General features: G+C 47.4%; 1 protein-coding gene across 2 annotated transcripts; it reads left to right on the plus strand.

Moving 5' to 3' along the window:
- Window positions 1–200: 200 nt before the first annotated feature.
- On the plus strand, window positions 201–9,767 carry LOC309890517 (protein N-terminal glutamine amidohydrolase-like). Of its 2 annotated transcripts, XM_082784943.1 has the most exons (6): window positions 201–374; window positions 562–661; window positions 1,421–1,471; window positions 2,681–2,829; window positions 3,176–3,300; window positions 9,218–9,767. In XM_082784943.1, exons 1-6 carry the CDS (start codon window positions 298–300, stop codon window positions 9,349–9,351), a joined length of 636 nt encoding a protein of 211 aa, XP_082641069.1. In that variant the 5' UTR covers window positions 201–297; the 3' UTR covers window positions 9,352–9,767. The 2 variants fall into 2 exon arrangements, with proteins under 2 accessions (XP_082641069.1, XP_082641070.1); XM_082784944.1 differs by lacking the exon at window positions 1,421–1,471.
- Window positions 9,768–19,058: the final 9,291 nt, after the last annotated feature.

Genomic DNA, 19,058 nt, shown 5'->3' on the forward strand with positions numbered 1-19,058 from the left:
TTCTTCCTCCCCTTTCTTCCCTCCTCGCCGCGGCTCCCTCTCCCCGCCCTCACTGAGAGCCGGCCCTCGCCCGCTCTTTTTATTTTTTTTATTTTTTGGAAGTATTTTTTAAATCTTTCCCGGCGGAGGGTTACACGCGGAGGTGGCAGAACCGTTTGAGCCTTTTGGCGGGCGGGAAGCGGCGCGTGCCGCCCCTTCAGGCGAGCGCCGCCTCCTCACGGGCTCCTCGCCCGCCCTCAGGCGGCTCCCTCAGGAGCCCGGCCCCGTTCTCCAGCACGAGAAATCTCCCCCCGGAGCATGGCGGAGCTGGATGAGGACCGGTACCGGCCGGCGGTGCCTCCCCGAGCCGCCTGCGCTTACACCGGCTGCTACTGGTAAGGGAGGCGCCTCAAAATGGCGGTCGGCGCCTGACTGGAAGCTGGCGGCGCGCTGAGGGGGGGAGTTGAAAGCGGAGCTAAAAACCCCGCAGGGAAACCTTCCCGGCCCGGTTTGGGTTGCTGGAAGTGAAGGTGAAAAGGGGATTGAAAAGAAAACGGTGCCGTCGACGGGTGTGTTTTGCAGTGAGGAAAACGTGTGGAAGCTGTGCGACTACATCAGGAGTCGGGGGGAACGCCCTGTGGAGGAGTTCTACGCGGTTTTCATCTCCAACGAGAGGAGGATGGTGAGTGGGTGAGTTGTGCGCTCCGTGGGGGTGGTAAACCACAGGCGGGGGGAGGTGGGAGGCCCTTTAACTACCCCAGGCCTTTTAACTACAGCCTGGGGTAGGTGAGACTTGGCCCCAGGCCCCCCTGCAGCAGCTCAGAGGCGTGCAGGCAGCGCCACCTGGGAGCGTGAAGAATTTCATTTGTTTCTGGCTTCCAGACCCCACGCAGTATTTGCTCAAGACATGAAGGCAACACCAGAACCTGAGAAACAGTAAAAGGAAACAGCTCGGACTGCTGCACCAAAAGAGAGCCCTGCTCTCTCCTCTAGAAGCCCCAAGGATAAGGATACCCTCAGGGGAACAAAAGGTTCATGGCATTCTGTCCAAGCTTAAAAGAAGTTGCCGTAAAACAACAGATTAATCTTAGTTAAAGGTTAAAGGTTGGGCTAGCTGATCTTAAAGGTCTCTTCCAACCTGAATGTTTCTATGAATGTCCTTACCTGACACGCTTGGATTGTGGGAAGAAGGAATCACGGTGCCCCTAAGGGCTGTGGGATGATTTTTCCCTGTCATCCATCAAGTTAGGGGGAATATTACATTATATGGTCCAGAATAGCGTCCAGTTTAATGTTTCTGAAAGATAAAAACTGGAGCAAGCTTTCTGACAGCAGTACTGATACAAGCTGATGAAATGCAGAGTTTAGCAAAGAACTTTCTCAACCCGAAACTAATCTCTGAAAGTCAGGAGTGGTTTATGCCAAATTGCTTAACTTTCAGATCCCGCTCTGGAAACAGAAGTCAGGGCATGGAGATGAGCCTGTTGTCTGGGTAAGGCCCTCTGTTCTTTCTTTGTCAGTATTTAAGTGCATGCCTCTGCAGCTGAGGTCTGCAGGATCAGATGTGGGCAGTGTTAGATACCTCTGCTGGAATGAATTTAGGTTTATGTCCCCCCTGAGCATCAGGAAACACTCTCACTGTGCCAGAGGTCCCTTCTGACCTCAGCCGTCCTGTAGTTCTGTATTAGTATTTATTCTTCTTCTACAGCAGCCTAAATGCAGCCCTCCTTTTATTGTTCACAGGAAAATAGCAGTGAGATGGCCCATAAAACCGCCAGGTGACAAAGCTTAGTTAGCATTGGTAAGAGTGCACAACAGTTCTGTGAAAATTACTGTCTGGTTTTGTTGGGGCCCGCCAGCTTTGTAGGATGTTAAATAGATGTCTTGTAACAAGCTGATAGGTGAAAATATCCATATAGGTCTGACATGGGATGGAAAAACGTGAGCAATACATGTCTTCAGGTGCCAGCATGTATGGAAGCTCTTCCAGAGTTTTTGGCGTGTCGTTTAATTTAATGTAGTTCAGTAGTTGCCACTACAGAATTCCTTTTAAAGATGTGTAGTTATGGTTATACTGTACGGGAGGGAAAAAATCAATTTTGCGTGGCAATTTATTTCAGAAATTCTGTTTAAAAAAAAAAAATCTGTGAATTTCTGAAATTCTGTCATTACAGAATCACTTTCTGGATAATTATCAGTGTGTTTATATTGTAAAAAAGGCTTGGTTTAAAAAGAGGTCCAAGTGTTATCGGGATGATCTGAGAAGGAATAGGAGTTAACAACAACTATCTTCAATTTACTTTTTGGAAAACTGCAATGAATGTAAGTAACTAACACTGAAAATAGTAACTGGAGTTTCTCCAACCCCCTGCCATACCCGTGTTTCCTACATCTTAAGGAATCAAAGATGTGGTATGAGGACTAGTGTACTCTTCAGGTTAGCTGCCCAGGCTGATATCAAAGAAGGCTACAAGTAATGGGGAGAATAGCAAGGCTTACCAAAAGGCACAAGGGCTGAGGCAGGCGTTAGGAAACCTCTCTCCTGGTGCTGGAACATCACAGGCCTGATACCCAAGCATCAGAAAGCAGTCTCTAAAGAAGAGAAGCTGTAGCCTCAGCTTCCAGGAGGCTTTTTTTCTACTCCCTGTGCCGGTTTCTGGTTAACAACTGTTTAACTCCTGACAATTACCGTTCTTCCCAGGACTACCACGTTATCCTACTTCATGTTTCCAGTGGGGAGCAGAACTTCATTTATGATCTTGACACAGTGCTGCCATTCCCCTGTCCTTTTGACATGTACAGCACAGAGGCCTTTAGGCTGGATGACAGCCTTCATCCTGAATTTCACAGGTGAGGACAAAAAAAAAAAAGATGAAGAGCATGAATTTTATTTCATGAAGTTCAAGTTGATGTTGTCTCTGTGGATATATACTGATAGAAGTCTTCTGTTATACTCCAAGAAACTAAATGCACTGCATTATTTTTCTAAAGCTCTTTAATTGTTGTTGTTTAATCATCAAAAGCCTTTCCTTGCTGATGTTTATTCTTAACAGCCCAGCAGCTTAGCCCAGTGTTTCTGAGTGGAGTATTTAACTAAGCTAAGGCTCCCTGGGAGGAAGAAAGGGCTCTTCTCCAGAGTGGCTAATGCAGCGTTATGTACATATATCTCTTGATACAATTTTGCATTGTTGTTTAGGAAAATCCGGATGATACGAGCAGATCTGTACCTGGAGACGTTTGCTTCGGACAGATCTCACATGAAAGATGCAGATGGGAAATGGCAGAAACCTCCTCCCTCGTACCCCTGCATTGAAACAGCAGGTGAGCTGGCAGGACTCCTTTTTCCTTTTAACAGAGTTGAATGATTCAGTCAGGTGGGTGCAAAAAATAAATGTGCTTTTGGACATGTGCTTTGGAAACGTATCCAGCCAGCGCAGTGTGTGGGGACAAAATGGGGCTCTGCAGTGCTTGCCTTTTCCGAACATGTAAAGTGTAGCGTGCTTGCTGGCAGCTGCCACTGCTGTTATCAAACACGAACTGCTGGTCTTCAGAAACTGTGCAGAGAATAAGAGGTATGAAATGTTGCAATGGGGAGGTGAAACAGAGGCCAAGCAACCTGCCTAGGGTTGGAAAGGGAATTTTTAACACAGTGATTACCCCACTTTTTTTATCACACGGCATTTCAGCTTACTCGAACCACGTGTTTGCCAAGCTGGCTAATGTTTGCCGTGTGTTTGTTCTCTCCTTTTCTTCCCAGATGGAGAGAAGTGTGGTGAAGTTTTGTTTTGGTGGAGTTTGTTGATGCTGTGCACGTTTGGTTTTGCTGCTTTTTTAATAATACAATGCTACCATATATTTCTGTTAGAGAAGGTGTGGTCAAAGGAACATGTCTTGTGTCTAGAGCCAAGTTTATTGTGGTTTGAAGCTGCAGGCAAGTTAATTCACAGTGTTCGTGTTGCTTTCTAAGAAAGTTTGGCGTTTCACTTGGGTATAAATGAGTTATGAGTGGGGGTGGGAGCACAGGTACAGCCTTGTGAAGCATTTTTAGAAATTCCAGGCTATGAAACACCTGTCTCAGCCAGCCTCCAGGTCATCCTTGGGATGTTGGTAGGTAGCTAAAGATGCAGAGACTTTGATTGCTCCCGTACTTCATTCCTTAGCTTGTACCTTGCCAGGCTGGGAGGAGCATCCCCAAGTCATCCAGTCCAGACCCTGCTCAAAGCCGGTGCAATTAGACTGAGGGGCTTTAAGACTCTGTCTGGTCTAGCCTGGAACAACTCCAGGGACGGACATTGCACCACCCCTCTGGGCACAGTGTTCCAATATTTGATCCCAGGCATGAATTAAATACAATTCCAGTATGCAACCAGAGTTTCCTTTGTTCCCACTCGAGTGCTTCGCTTCTTGTCGTGTTGCCAGCCACCTGGAAGGCTCTGAGTGCACCTCTGGTGATGTGCTCTTGTCTGGGCAGTCACCTGGGTGTTGCAGGGGACGGTGACTGCTTACCCTGCGCCCACCCAAGGTGGAGGATCGCTGACTGGGTAGCTCTGGGATTGGGGTCAGAACAGGAGGAGACTCTGTCAGGTCTAGGACATCTCGTTCACACTGCCTTTCGCTCAGTGCAAGTTTCTCAGGCTTTGGTTTTGTTTTTCCTTTCCTCACCTGAGACACCTCGTAATGGTGTGTGCTTCAATGTATGCACAGTCTTATCAGGCATAAAGCACCTGATTTCAAACTTGATAGGAAGCTGGGTGGCTGACCTTTGGTTAGCATAAAAGAGCCTGGGACATTGATGTTTATCCACGCCAAATGCCTTTATGGATAACTGCTTCCTCCTCACTTAGAGTACTCTCTTTTCCATGCTAATTTGTGTTTGTGGAAGATTAAATTGCTCGCTGCTGGTGTTAGAGGTGACTGTAATTTAACAGCTGGTGGAACTGATCACGTATATGGCTTTAGTGCCAATTTATTTGTGAGATCAGAGCATTACATTACTCCTTGAGGTTATATTGCTGTCATTTAGAGAAGCCAGAGTCATAAGCTTTTGAGAAGATGACTACAAAAGCTTATCAGTTACAAGGACTTATATTACATCTATTTGCTCTGTCTTTGATGCTAAACAAATGCTTGAAGACTGAAAAAATAGCATAAATACATATTTTTTTTTTTAATGTATATGAGCATTGTGCTGTTAAAAAGAAATGAGTTTGTGAACTTAGGGTATTTAAAGAAAATCAGCGCTCTGGTGCTGCTGCGTCTTAAAGGATGTTAGTTACACTCAACACACCCTGCTTCTCTTATCCAGTGGGGTTTTAAAGCTTTTAGTAAACTTAAAAAGGTGGGAGGTTTTGTTCTTGATACTGAAATATTGCCTTTTCAGGACAGAGCAGATGCTGAGCCCAAATAGAGCACTTTGAGCAAGGAAATTCTGTAGCATTTAAGTAAAATGTAGGCCAAATAGGGTAATGTAAATACCCACTGTGGTGCTGGGACAAGACACTGGGACCAGTGATGCCTTGTTATGAAGTTTACCAGGAAGTGTTAAAGGACTGTGAAATTCCTGTTGGAATTCAACCAATAAACTATCAGGAACCAGTGAAGCATTTTTTTTTTTCCTAATACTAACTCAAAAGGAATAATTCTTGTGTTGGAATAAGTCTTGTGTTGGCAGTGCTCTGGCCTCTGTTCCTCTGCTGTGGGTGCTCATCCTGCTTTTTTAAATAAAACTAAACAAGATCTGTTTTGAGGTGGGGATTCACCATTCTGAAGCTGGCTAGCCCAGCCTGGGGTTTTCTTTTAAGTCTTCCTCCTACAAATGAATGAGGTTTGATTCTGCATGGTTTAAGTCCCGATGAGATCAGCCCTCCTTGCTGCAAGCCTGTGTAAAATCCAGCTTGCACCCTGCAGTTGCTCAGGTCTTACTGCTTCGATACAACTGGTAGCACCAGCTCCTAATGCTGAAAAGCCTCACTTTGATTTTCACTTCTCCCCAGGTGTTTGGCAGCACACAGGTAGAATGGATGTGTAAAGGCTTTTTGTTCTTTTTATTACTACTGAAATCCCTAGAAGCCATGAATTCTGGGGGTTTATTTCTGAAGAATGCAGGTAGGGCAGCTGAGGAACTGTGTGGGTGCCGTGTGTGATGTGTTTCTGTAACAGGCAGCTGCGAGACAGGGCAGGCAGGTGGCTGCAGTTCCCTTCTGTACCTTCTCCACAAGGTAATGGCAGGATCCTAGCGGAAGGAAAGAAGGACTGATACAGATCTAAGCAGCTCATGCGCGCTATAACCTGATTCCCATTTGAAAATAAAACTGTTGTGAGAAACATCTCAAATAATTTTCTTCAGACAGGATCTTCTGTGAAGTTATTTTATCTGCAAGTGCAATGGCATGCGGCCTGTCAATCAGGAGCGCATTTCAGTAAACAAACCATAACCTTTTATTCCCTATTACCCGATGCCTGATCACCTCCCGTTTCCTCATTGAATCCTCTCTGGATTTATTCTTCATTCCCCCTCAGCCACTAGATGCCCTAAATATTTGACTTCTCTTTTTCTACAAATTTTAATTTATTTTCCAATCCTTTCAAGCCCTGTTTTCCCAGAAATTCGAATAGCTTGTTAGTGCCTTCCTTCACAGCTGTTTTCTCCTGTCCTAACAATAAAAGATCATCCACATATTGTAACAGCAACACCCCCTTTGGAGGTTGGAATTACTCCAAAAACTCCTGTTGGCAGATGCCACAGGTATCGTGGCTGTTAGGCTGTGCACTGTCAGATGGCATTTTTGTTTTGTCCCTGCTCAGGGCAAAAGTGTCAGACTTGATCAAAAAAGAAATGAATACGTGCAAGGATCTCGGAATGCACCAGGTAGGTCTCACGGACTGTAAACAAAGTGAGTTTGGGCAAAGAGGAAGCCTTAGCTCTGTGGGTGCCCAAATGCAGACTAGTGTAACACCTACAGCATCAGAGGAGGACTGTGAGCGTGTTGTAAATCTTAAAAATAAACAGCAGATTTTTTATTATTATTTTTTGCCACTTTTTATCTGCTTCAGAAAAAGGCTTTTGTGGTGGTCTGTGTTTTTGTGGAGCTATTGCCTAAAGCTGTAAGGTCTCACATAAGTGCACAGCCTTCAGATGTGGCACGTGAATAACAAGGATGACAAAGGGGGGACTTCTGTCTCCTGAACCGAAGGAGATGGGAGAGCACTTGTGTTTTCCTACAGGCAGTTACGTGGCTCTCATACTGCTTTAGTGCCACCTACTGACTGGTCTTTAGACCATCTGCTCTTCACGGGACGGTGAAGCTTGTTTCTTCTTCTTGCTTGCCTGTTACAACAGGTTTTGCTCTCATTAAACTCCTGATGCACTGTGTTATGCCCTGCCACCACCCTCCCAAATGTCAGAGACTGTTTCCCTTCCTACAGACAGTGTGACAGCAGCTCCCAAGTTGCTAACAGCAGCTGCTTTGGTTGTGACTGCTGGAACAATCCCCCTTGGGCTTCTTCACCATTCGCAGAACATTTTAATTAAATTATTCTTCTGCTATGCTCAGTGCACATAAAGCAGGGACTTGTTTATCTTTCAGATCTTAAACTACATGAGTAATCACATTAATTGTAAAATAAAAGCATCTGAGAGGAAAAGACAAGCTGGGGATTGGAAAACAAGCTTACCAGGCTACCTGCATGCTGGAACTGTTATCCTCTGCTGGTTGTTCTGGAGTTTGAACAGCAAATTGCTGGGCTTGTGCTATTTTAAATCCCCACGTAGTCGAGTAGAAAGTGACCTTGTGCTGGCACTTGTGGCAGCAGTGGGACTGTGGTTGAGAGAGTTTTTAATGTTCAGTACCCAAAGGGGCTGACAAGGAAAAGGTCAAGTTAGGGGCCAGACCTTGCAGGTGCTGAGAGCTGGGGCTCAGAAAATCCCAAAGCTGTGCTGCGGTGTAGATATGGTGCAAACAAGAGGGCTGCAGGGGCTGCGTGTTGTCTGGGACTGCTGGGTATGGGATTCCCAAACGTTGTCTTCCCTTCCTCGCTTACACTATCTGTAATGGTGAGCCTGATTACACAGGCTTTTTGCAGCTGGAGCAAATTCCATTTCTAATCCATTCGTTAGAGCCCACTCTGGTTTGCTTCTTAATCCTTAAATGTGCACAGGAATCACCCATGTTAAATAAATAGAGCAGAAAAGCTGTAGCACTAACCCCATGGGCTCCCCCACTCTGTTTTGTAAACTCAATCTCTTCATTTTCCTTTAATGTCTATTAAAAAGGATTATTTGCACAGGTTGTCAGTGAGAACATAACAACAACAAACCCAGGGGTGGTGGTTGTCAGAGCTGAAGTCAAAAATGTCTGATCAGTGTGGTGCTGAGTCAGCAGCTTGCACCAGCAAAAAAAGACAGCTTGCTGTAGAAAAAAGACACAGGAGGTGCCTCAACCCCAAACCACAGAGCAGCACGTTCCGCTGAGCAGTCTGGGATCCACAACCAAGGCAGAATGGTTTCTGCCTCTCCTGCAGGGAGAAGTCAGGAGTCAAAAAATAAAAAGCGTTTGTGCCCTCTTAGCCTGAGCCTCCCTCTAGGCTCCAGGCTGGGCTGTGTCAGAGCTTTCTTCCTGCCTTGCGGGGCTGGGCCAGTGTGCAGCAAAGACAAAAGTTTGGGGCTGGAAGGAAAGAAAGCACGAAGGTAAGCAGCCTGGGGAGTAACAAGCTCTGGGTGTGCCAAGAGGCTTCTGAAAGGCAGCAGGCAGCTCCTTGCTCGGGCTGCTGCTGTGACCCGTCCGTTGTCGCTAAAGAAGCTGCCTTGAGCAGCTGGGTGTGTGTGAGGGCAGGGACTGAGGCACCTGCTGCTCTGCAGCTCTACGTTCCGGTTGTTGGCTGCACTCCGGTTCTCTGATGCTCCTCAACTCTTCCGCATTGCTGTTGCAGGGAAAAATAAAATCTTTTCTCATGCTCACTGTTCCTTAGGACTAATGAGACTTGCTGATCAGGTAACGGGATTACAGCCATGGGCAGAGGGCAGCTTCAGGACTTATGCCACACTGCAGGCGCTGGAAATAGAGGTTCTGGTGGCTCTGTACGGTCTGCAGAGCTGATGGACTGCTGCTCAGCAAGCGTGCTGTGAGCTGCTCTGAGTTATACTTTGAAACGTTTTTTCTTGGGATTTTCATGGTAGCTGTATGTGCTACAGAAGCTGAATCGGGAACTCTGACATTTCACTTCTCTGCTCTTGTTTTAGACTCCAAGATGAACTTGGATGATTTCATCAGTATGAATCCCAAAGTGGGCTGGGGCTCAGTGCTGCCCTTACCGGACTTTGTGCGCCAGTTTGGCAGACAGACTCATCTCAGCTGCTCCGTGAAAGCACAGTGAAGTAAAGAAGCTCTTTCTGCTGCAGGTTGCAGGTGGTTTGATTTGTTTTGCTGCTCTTACATTGTATTTATGAATGGTTTACATTTCTTTATATGGAATAAGCATTTGGGCAAATAGAGTACCCAGGGTACACTGAACTGAATAAAGTCTTTTATTTTTATTACAAAAGAGTGAACTTCTTTTTTTTAATAAATCAGATCAGAGGTTGACATTCCACCGTAAACGTGTTGCTCTGTTGTAAACAGAGGCCATCCTTGCAGCTCCCCCCACTACCAAAACCTCGCCTCGTAAACCCAGCACCTGGGTGTCGCTCAACAGAGCCGTTGAGCTGTAGAACTTCAGGTTGTCATCCCTCCAGACACGAGTTTGCCCCTTGATTAAACTACTGAGCTACCATCCTGAGCTGGTTCCTGGTGGCTGAAATCCATGGCATGCTCCCTTTAGTGAGGCTCAGATAGGAGAATTTGCCACGTTTGGTCTAATTTCAGGATCAAGGCTGTTAAGGAGAACAGAGACAACCATTATTCAGAATGTAGAAGTTAAAAATCAGCATGAAGAAACGTTCCTTTTTCTCTTTAATCACTCTTTAGCTTGTCCTTTCCCACAGAGAAGTCCTGACTTTCTGTAGTCCATTCCTATTACAGTATTTATGTGCTGAGAGTCCCCGTGTGGTGGCTTTTTGGACTCGGTCACCCTTGAATTAGGCATTGAACAAACAGAAAAAAGTTCCTCACAGTCCCACTCTCTCCTGGCTTCTCTGTGCTGGTGGTCACTGGAAATTCTCCAGTAACCCAACACTACAACATTTGCTACTGAAAATGTTAGGGCAAGGCCCTGACAGCCTTACATCCACGCTGGGGTCACCCTGTCCCACGGGTCAGTCTTCTCACTTCCACCAAACTATGGATGCAGTGAGCTGGGATGGAACAGAAGACCCATGTCTGTCCTGCCTCTTTCTCCTCTGCTGCTTCCTTTTTGTTAAGAATATCATTTATTCAATTCAACCTCTTTTATGTGCCTGTTTGGGACTTTAGGGGAAAAAAAAAAAAGCTCTATTTTTCTGACACGCATTTTCTCGGTCGGTGCATTTCTGCAGGCCCGTCTTGTGGAAATAAAATTTTTCAGTTGGCCAGCAGAGAGAGCAGTCGGCACACAGCAAGCATGCGGCCAGCTCCCTGCTGGCATGGTGTGCCAGGAGCTGTTACAGCTCAAAACAAATCATCCCACACCGGCGCAGAGGTGATCTGTGTCTCACAGGGTTGGGGCACCGGGTTTCGTGTTGCCCTTGTCAGCCTGAGCCCCTGAGGGCATCGAGGAGCGTGCCAAGGCCTTCAAACTAAGCCTTTGGATCAAACCAGCCTTTGTAATTCCTACTGAAATGGGTGTGTGGCACCTGAGGATGTCAAACTAATCGATATATGGATTTCGGGGGCTAAATTTAGGCACCCGGGAGGCTGCAATCTGATCTGCACCATTAAGTAGAGCGGCTGGGAGGCACCGGGCTGCACTCGTATGAATCAGATTCCAGGATCAGAGCCTGGGTTGGAACATTTTGGCCTGCGGGGCCCTTCCCGGCTCGCCCGCTCGGCGTCATCCAGCCAGGACCTCACGCGTGCTTGAAAACGGTCAGCTCTAGGGTCTGCTTTTCCATTGTTAGGATGAATTGGGCTGAATTTCCCCGTTTTACGGTGCCGTGAGGTTGTTTTCTCCTTTTCCCCTTGCCTTTCCAGCAAACGCGGGTGGTGGGTTGAAGGACATGGCAAGGAGCAGGCAGGAGGTGTGAAAACCCTGCCAAGTCCTTGCCGTAGCCCCCAGCAGCCAAGCACCTGCCTCCACCTCTTAGGGCACTTAGGATTCGCAGGCTCGGGGAATCTCAACATGAAACCCATCTCCACGTCCGCCTGTGGTAATTTCCTGCTCAGAAATTGGAGGGAGCAAACGCCGGTGATTTTCTTCTCCCTCCTGGCTTCCCCCATGCTGGCCCAGCCGAGGTCAAGGTGAATGAGGCATACCCGGGGAGTGAGTGTCTGGAGGCATCCGCACAGCTTTGCTCAGCAGCTGCCTGCGCCCTTGCCCCTGGAGCTCGGCGAAGATCTGAGCGAGGGTTTTTTGTCATCATGGTTTCAGCAGAGAAGCACTCGCTGGAAGGGCAGCCTCTCAAAGCGCAGCTGCAGCAGCGGTTCTGGAAAATCTCCCCAGTTTGACCTAAGATAAACAAATATGGCAGCTGAAGCGTCCTCAATGTTTCCTTATTCTTACAGTAGGAAATACCTTGGATGCTGAGGGCAGCTAAAACAAATCTTGCCTACTTATCTAAGGCCTCTGGCAAGTCCCTGAGTTTCTGGGGGAGCTAAGCCGCTTCCCATGCGGGAGGCACACAGAGCTCGGGTTCGTGCCGCCGAAAATCAGCACGCAAAGGACCTGAGCTGTGGACTGGTGCTTGCCAGGCCCGAGGGAGGTGGCATTGCTGGGTGTGATGAGCAGGGTGTTTCCAGCAGGCCAGATTCTTGACATTACATGACTTAAAAGCAGGAAATGCTCATTTGGCTCCCTCCAACCTCATACCTGCCTTCCTATGCAGGGCTATATCTGGAAGCCAAACACTACAATAAGGCAGGAATCATTATATGTTACTTTTTTTTTTTTTTTTTTTTAACCAGCCTACACGGTAAGAATATGGTGGTTAGCTCAGCCTTCCCCTCTTCCAAGTTTGTAATTGTGGTGGCACGCTTCCCACCGCCTCGGCATGGCTGGTCGGGTGGCAGAGCACCAGCTTCACACTCAGAGCCCTCCAGAAAAACCACTCTGCCACGGCTTTTAACGATTTAGCTGTAAAACCTCCCTCCGCTGCCATGGCTTCTGACTTGCAGGGGGGAACAAGGGTTTCCAGCCCGTGTTTATAGCTCCTGTAATCAGTAAGGCTATTTTCACTGTACTCATGCACTCATCATAGAGTGCTTTGCTGTATGAAATGGTCGTGGTTATATTTATCCCCGTGCAAAAACAAAGTCATCACAAACTCGGGCAGCAATGTTCGGCGTGTTTTGCCCTTGCTGTGTGCTGCTGTTTCTTCAGCAAACGGAGCATCTACCAGCCTGAGCCACGCTCCTAGCACAAAAACCCCAGCCTGCTGTACGTCAGGAACGCCACTGGTGTTTTTCTCTACTTATTTTTTTTTTGTCTCGTGTGAAGTAAACACAACTATTTAGTAAACTTTGCTCAGCTGCTACCTCGGTACGAATACGAGGTGATGCCAGCAAAGTCCACAGGGTTCTATTAGTAGAGCTGAAAGCCGAGTTTGATCCGTTCTGCCAGAAGTACTAAAAATACCTTCTAATATGCTAAGGTATGTGTCTAGCCAGAAGATGTTTTCAGATGCCTTGTTCCAGGGAGCTGCTACACAGTAAACGGAGCCCGAGCAGCTCGGTCCTGAGGTGCAGAGGAAGAAGAGAAGAGGAAGGCCAAGTGCCTCCAGCCTGGCTCTAGACCGGGGTAGCAGCACCGTGTTCCCCCCACGTTGGTCCCAGCAGCAGGGTGGGAAGAGGGGACCTGGAGGGGGTTACAGTGTCCTACCTGCCATATGAACCAGTGGTGTTTTACTGGGAGGAATTAGATGCTTAATCCCTCATTTAGGGCTTTCTCCGTGGCCTCTGCACTGCTTGGCATGGCAGCTGGGAGAAATGGGCTGGGACTGCCTTCCTCCACCAGTGTCCTGCTCCAAGAGACTTTGAGGGTTTACACGTGCTCAGGGAGAGGGACTAAAATGAAGGCCCTCAGAAAACCTGTGTCCTTTTCTGTTCAGATTTCCACCTCCTCTGGAAATCAAATGCTGTTTCTGGTTGCTTTAGACAGTCTGGCAGAGTGTACTTACCTCCAGCAGAATACATTCGTGAAAAAGACAAGTTCGTGATTAATGCAGAAAGATTTCTTCCCCACCACAGTATGAGCCACGTCTTAAAACCTTTCCTTCAAGAAAAGCTGCTGCTGACAAGAAATTACTGACCTCCATTACTCATGCTGCAGCGCCCAGCATCTAAAAGTCATCGAGTAATTATTTGCACGTAATGTGTGTGCATGTGCCCTTATCGATCCCATGGGCAGTTGGCACCTCCTGAGAAATGCTCACACCTTAGCTGCTGCTGCCTGGCAACATTTACGGGATTTGGGGCCAAAATTTGCAGCGCTGTTAGTCATTTTAACTCCCATTGTCACCCCATCACATAGCCCTTTGGAAATGTTTCAAGATTTTATTTTTATTTTTTTTTCCATGCCAAAGCTTGGTTCCTTTAGGAAGACAACCTGGCAGTGGAAACACTGACAAAAGCACAGGCTAATGCTGTATTGCTTAACATCCTTTCTTTAGACTGCTCCATCAGGGGGAGTTGCTTGTTTGGTGTTGGGTTTTGTTGTTTTTGTTTTGGATGGCACTAAAGAAGCCATAAAATTAGTTACAGTACTGCTTCAGGGATCTGCACACTTCAGCCACATCTGCCTTCAAAATAAGAAGAGGATCACAGTAAAATGAAGGACAGGAATGGCGCTAACCCTGCTGCCACCAGTCGGGCAGGGCAGGCCGGTGGCAGGGCAAGGCCTCGCTGCTGTGCCTCGGGGACAGGGGTTTCTGGCAGGCTGACAGCATGCACAGGGACATTTGGCTCAGGCAGAACATTTCAAACGAGGGGGATGAGGAGCATGAGATAAACGGGGTCCCATCCTGTATTGTAGCAGAGGCACTGATAAAGACGAACTGAATTCACAAATACTAAAAAACCTTGAGGCTCTAGCCTGAGGAGAAGGGGTTTAAGGTGCCCAGATGAGTTACAAACTGCGAGGCCTAGGACTGAGCGCGCAGAGGCTGTGCTACCTGCAGCTCTGCTCTCTGTGTGTGTGTGTGAGAAATGAGTTACCCAGCCTCTTTTCCTTCAAATGTTCACAAGAAGCAGGGAATAATAAAACACAACTGTAATACACAATAAATGTTTGTTCATTGTCTTTTGTATTATAAAAACAAGGAGTTCTGTTTGAGGAGCGGGAGTTGCGAAAGCTCCCTGCTGAAGTAAGGAGCTGTATAATGCTTGGCTAGACGCTATGAAAATTCTTTTGCTTAATGTAACAAAAAAAGAGAGCCCCCTCCCCTTCTCTCCCTCTGCATCTCAGTTGCCTCTTTTGTTCAAAGACACTGCTGCAAAGCTCATGTAACCACCTCCTGATAAGTTGCTCAACTAGTGTATCAACATCCTGCCTTCCTGTCTCACGCTGGGCCAACATGACCAAATAAAAAAAAAAAAAGAAGTTGCACCACAACGCCGAGGAAGACTACTGCCTTCATCTTCACAACCACCAGAGGGACAGAGACGACCCCCGTAGCAACAGCGCGCACAGTCGCAGAATATCCCAGGATGTGCTGCGTAATCCCGGAATTACCAAGATATAAAAAGGGACCCTGGCGGGGATGAGGTGCGCGCCGTTGGAGGAGCCGAGACTCCCCGGCCGCCCAGCGCTGTTTTGCTTGCTGTTGCTTACTCAATAAATTCCTTTCTATTATTAATGCAATGCTCTCTGAAAATTAATTAAGGGGGCAACTTATAACAGTCTACGCTTCGCTTTAACTCCCACTACGTACTTCTCTTCAATATGCTGTGTTTCCACATACCGCTGCTTTTAGCAATGTTTTTATCTCAGATGCTAAAAGTTGATCTTTTCCCCAAGTCAGAAAAAACAGAATGGGGCTTCTGGGAACCCTTAGCTGTGACAGCTGTTCATGTAGAACCGTGATTTACACCTTTATATATATATATATATTTAACTGTGAAGATCTTCTTCTTCTCTCCAGACTAATAATGGGGAGAAGTTTGCCCAAAACTTTGAAGAGCAAAAGTTTTGATGCCAGGAACTCTCCTGCTTCCTCATTGCCTGTCATTCCCTCTTAAGTATGAAATTTTCCAGTTGTAATGCAATGAGCTGACTGTGGTTCCATAGGTAAAGATGCATTTAGGATGCCAGGTTTTCAACATTGTCTTGAAGTGGATAAGAAGAAACACATTTTTTCCTCAGTGATATTTTTTTTTCCTCTCCTTTGCCTGGAGATGCACTGAAAGCTTCCTGTTGTCCGCTCAACACAGGCATCTTCTTCATGGTAGCTTTTTAAATACAGTGCTAACAACACAGCTCTTTGTTCCCTTCTGTACATGTACTGAAACGCAGATTAGGTGCCAGGCGTAGGTCAGACTTGGAAAAAGCTGCCACTGATTCAAAGATCGAAGCCGAAATTCCTTGAAGTGGTATATTCTTTATTGCAGCGCTGGATGCACGGGGGATCTCTCCACCTATCGTGCATACCCAAAGCGGAAAGCAGTCTTGAATTTATACAATCAATCTATCAATATTCTACAAGCGCCTATACATATTCATTACCTATCCCTGCCTTCCCTCGCTTCTCATGCTAATTAGCCTTTTGGCACCTTGCGCCTGCGTAGAGCCTCCCAAGAATTGTGGGCAGGGGTCTTTGGGATGTGGGCAGGGGTCTTTGGGAGGAAGACCCCGAGTCTTCCTCACAGTGTACTTTTCACCTTTGGTCAGGAATCTGCTGAATTGGCATGTTTCTTAATTGCAAGAGCTGGTTGTTGCTAATTCTTCCATTTGTTGTATCTTTATAATGAATTCCAAGGTCCAGTTTTGAGATTTACAGTCCTTACGTTTGTTTCTCTGTCCGTCTGCCGCTTCCTTATCATGAGTTCCAGTGTCTTGTTTCGAGATACACAGTCCATGTCTGGGGATTGTCCTTGCCTCCCCAATGCCTCCCCAATACCTCCTTAATCACTACTTCACTGGGAAGCCTGTTCCAGTGTGTGACCACCCTCTTGGTGAAGAACCTCTTCCTGATGTCCAGCCAAAACTTCCCCTGCCTCAGCTTAACACCTTTCCCACGGGTCCTATCACTGGTGATTACGGAGAATAGGTCACCTGCCTCTCCACTCCGCCTCGCAAGGAAGTTGTAGACTGCGATGAGGTCCCCCCTCAGCCTCCTCTTCTCCAGGCTGCACAGGCCCAGTGCCCTCAGCCGCTCCTCATATGTCTTCCCCTCTAGGCCTTTCCACCCTCATCCGAGTCCACAACTCCTCCAAGTTTGGTTTCGTCGGCAAATTTCCTCAAAACACCTTCTAGTCCTACATCCAAATCATTTATAAAAGCATTGAAGAGGACTGGCCCTAAAATGGAGCCTTGAGGGACCCCACTAGTGACCATCCGCCAGCCAGATGTGGCCCCATTTACCACAACCCTTTGAGCCCTGCCCGTCAGCCAGCTGCTCACCCATCGATGTTTTTGTTAAGTTGTATGCTGGGCATTTTGTCCAGTAGGATCCTACGGGAAACCGTGTCAAAAGCTTTGCTGAACTCCAAAAAGATCACATCAGCTGGTTTCCCTTGATCAACCAGATGGGTGACTTTATCATAAAAGGAAATCAAATTTGTTAGGCAGCACCTACCCCTCATGAACCCATGGTGGCTGGGACCAATGACTGCATTGTCCCCCAGGTGCGCTTCAATAACTTCAAGGATCATCTTCTCCATAATTTTACCAGGCACTGACGTGAGACTGACAGGCCTGTAATTGCTAGGGTCTTCTTTCTTATTACACTTCTTGAAAATTGGCACGACATTTGCCAGCTTCCAGTGTACTGGGACCTCTCCAGATTCCCAAGATCGTTGAGAAATAATTGAGAGAGGTCCCGCAATGACGTCAGCCAGCTCTTTAAGCACCCTGGGATGAATTCAAGCCGGACCCATGGAGTTGCACGGATCCATGTGGAGCAGTAAATCCCGCACACATTCAGGGGCGGTTGGGAGTCCCAGCTCAGGGCACCCTGGGTCCCAAAGCCCATCATCAATGTTGAAGATGGAGGCGAAGAAGGCATTAAATGTGTCTGCTTTGCCTATGTCATTTTCTTCTGTGAGGAGACCTTCCCCAACAAGTAGCTTGTTTTCTTTGGTTCTCCTTTTTTGATGGATACCCATCAATGCTTTCTTTGGTTCTCCTTTTTCTGTTCACGTATCTAAAAAAAACTTTTTTATTGTCTCCCACAGACATGGCCAGCTTCAACTCTAGTTGGGCTTTGGCCACACCAATTTTCTCCCTACAAACAAGGAGCAGCTGAGGGAGCTGGGCTTGTTCAGCCTAGAGAAGAGAATGCTCAGGGGATGACCTTATCACTCTCAACAGGTACCTTAAAGAAGGCTGTAGCGAGGTGGGGGTTGGTGTGTGCTCCCACATGCCTGGTGACAGGATGAGGGGGAATGGGCTTAAGTTGCGCCAGGGGAGTTTTAGGTTGGATGTTAGGAAGAACTTCTTTACTGAAAGAGTTGGAATGGGCTGCCCAGGGAAGTGGTTGAGTCACCATCTCTGGAGGTCTTTAAAAGATGTTTAGATGTAGAGCTTAGGGATATGGTTTAGTGGAGGACTTGTTAGTGTTAGGTCAGAGGTTGGACTTGATGATCTTGAGGTCTCTTCCAACCTAGAAATTCTGTGATTCTGTGAAACCCTAATAGCATCCCTGTATTCCTTCCTCGTCGCCTGACCCTCCTTCCAGCAGTCGTACACTTTCTTTTTTCACCTAAGCTCCAGTAGAAGATCCCTGGTCAGCCAGGCCAGCATTCTGCCCCGCCTGCCTGACTTCCGATATTTTGGAATTGCCTGATCTTGTGCTTTTAGGAGGCAGTGCTTAAAGACTGACCAGTACTGATGGACGCCGATGCCTTCAAAAGCAGTTTTGCAGGGGACCTTGCTGACTACTTCCCTGAGCAGCCTGAAGTCTGCTTTCCCCATATCTAGGGCCGAAGTTTGGTGGCAGTTTTCCTTCTGTAACCATGAATTTTAAACCTTACCACTTCATGGTCACCAGTTGGCCACCAATGGCCACCACTTGCCACGTCTCCCACAAGCCCCTCTCTGTTCTCCAGCAATAGATCTAGGAGGGCACCTTTCCTAGTTGGCTCCCTTTGCACCTGCACCAAGAGGTTATCATCTAGGTGCTCTATGAACCTCCTGGACTTGCTCGTGTCAGCTGTGTGGTGATCCCAATTGACGTCTGGCAAGTGGAAATCCCCCATAAGGACAAGGGGAGTTGATCTCGAGGCATCTCTTAGTTCCGCAAAGAACAATTCATCGGCGTTGTCGTCCTGGCCAGGTGGTCTGTAATAGACTCCCACAACGATATCCCCTTTATTTGTTCATCCCTTAATCCTTACCCAGAAGCTCTCAACTTTGCCATTGCCCACGTGAAGTTCCACACAGTCCAGCCCATGCTTCACATAGATCGCCACCCCGCCACCTCGCCTACCCCGCCTGTCCCTCCTGAAGGGCCTGTAACCATCTATTGCAACACACCAGCCACAGGACTCATCCACCCTGGTTTTGCTTATGCCGATGATGTCGTAGCTGTGGGACTGGGCCAAGACTTCTAGCTCATCCATTTGATTCCTCATAGTGCCTGTGTTTGTGTAGAAGCACTTCAAATGCGCCTCCCTACAGGCAGCGCCTTGTGGAGCTGACCGCAGGACCTCACTAGCACACAGTCCCTCTGATTCTAGCGCACCATCCCTCAGCTCATCAGCGGCGTGCCTGGTTTTATCCCCTTCCTCCTTCGACTCTAGTTTAAAGCCCTATCTATCAGCCCTGTCAACTCCTGAGCAAAAATCCTTACCCCTCTC

The sequence above is a fragment of the Aythya marila genome, assembly GCF_965140915.1.
Source record: "Aythya marila genome assembly, contig: HAP1_HAP1_SCAFFOLD_61, whole genome shotgun sequence".
In the NCBI taxonomy this organism is placed as follows: domain Eukaryota; kingdom Metazoa; phylum Chordata; class Aves; order Anseriformes; family Anatidae; genus Aythya; species Aythya marila.

Bases quoted from the DNA above. Each gene is read 5' to 3' on its own strand.
- LOC309890517 (XM_082784943.1), top strand. From the start codon at position 298: ATGGCGGAGCTGGATGAGGACCGGTACCGGCCGGCGGTGCCTCCCCGA. The intron at 375-561 runs GTAAGGGAGGCG...TGTGTTTTGCAG, and splicing joins GCTTACACCGGCTGCTACTG to TGAGGAAAACGTGTGGAAGC. The intron at 2,830-3,175 runs GTGAGGACAAAA...ATTGTTGTTTAG, and splicing joins CTTCATCCTGAATTTCACAG to GAAAATCCGGATGATACGAG.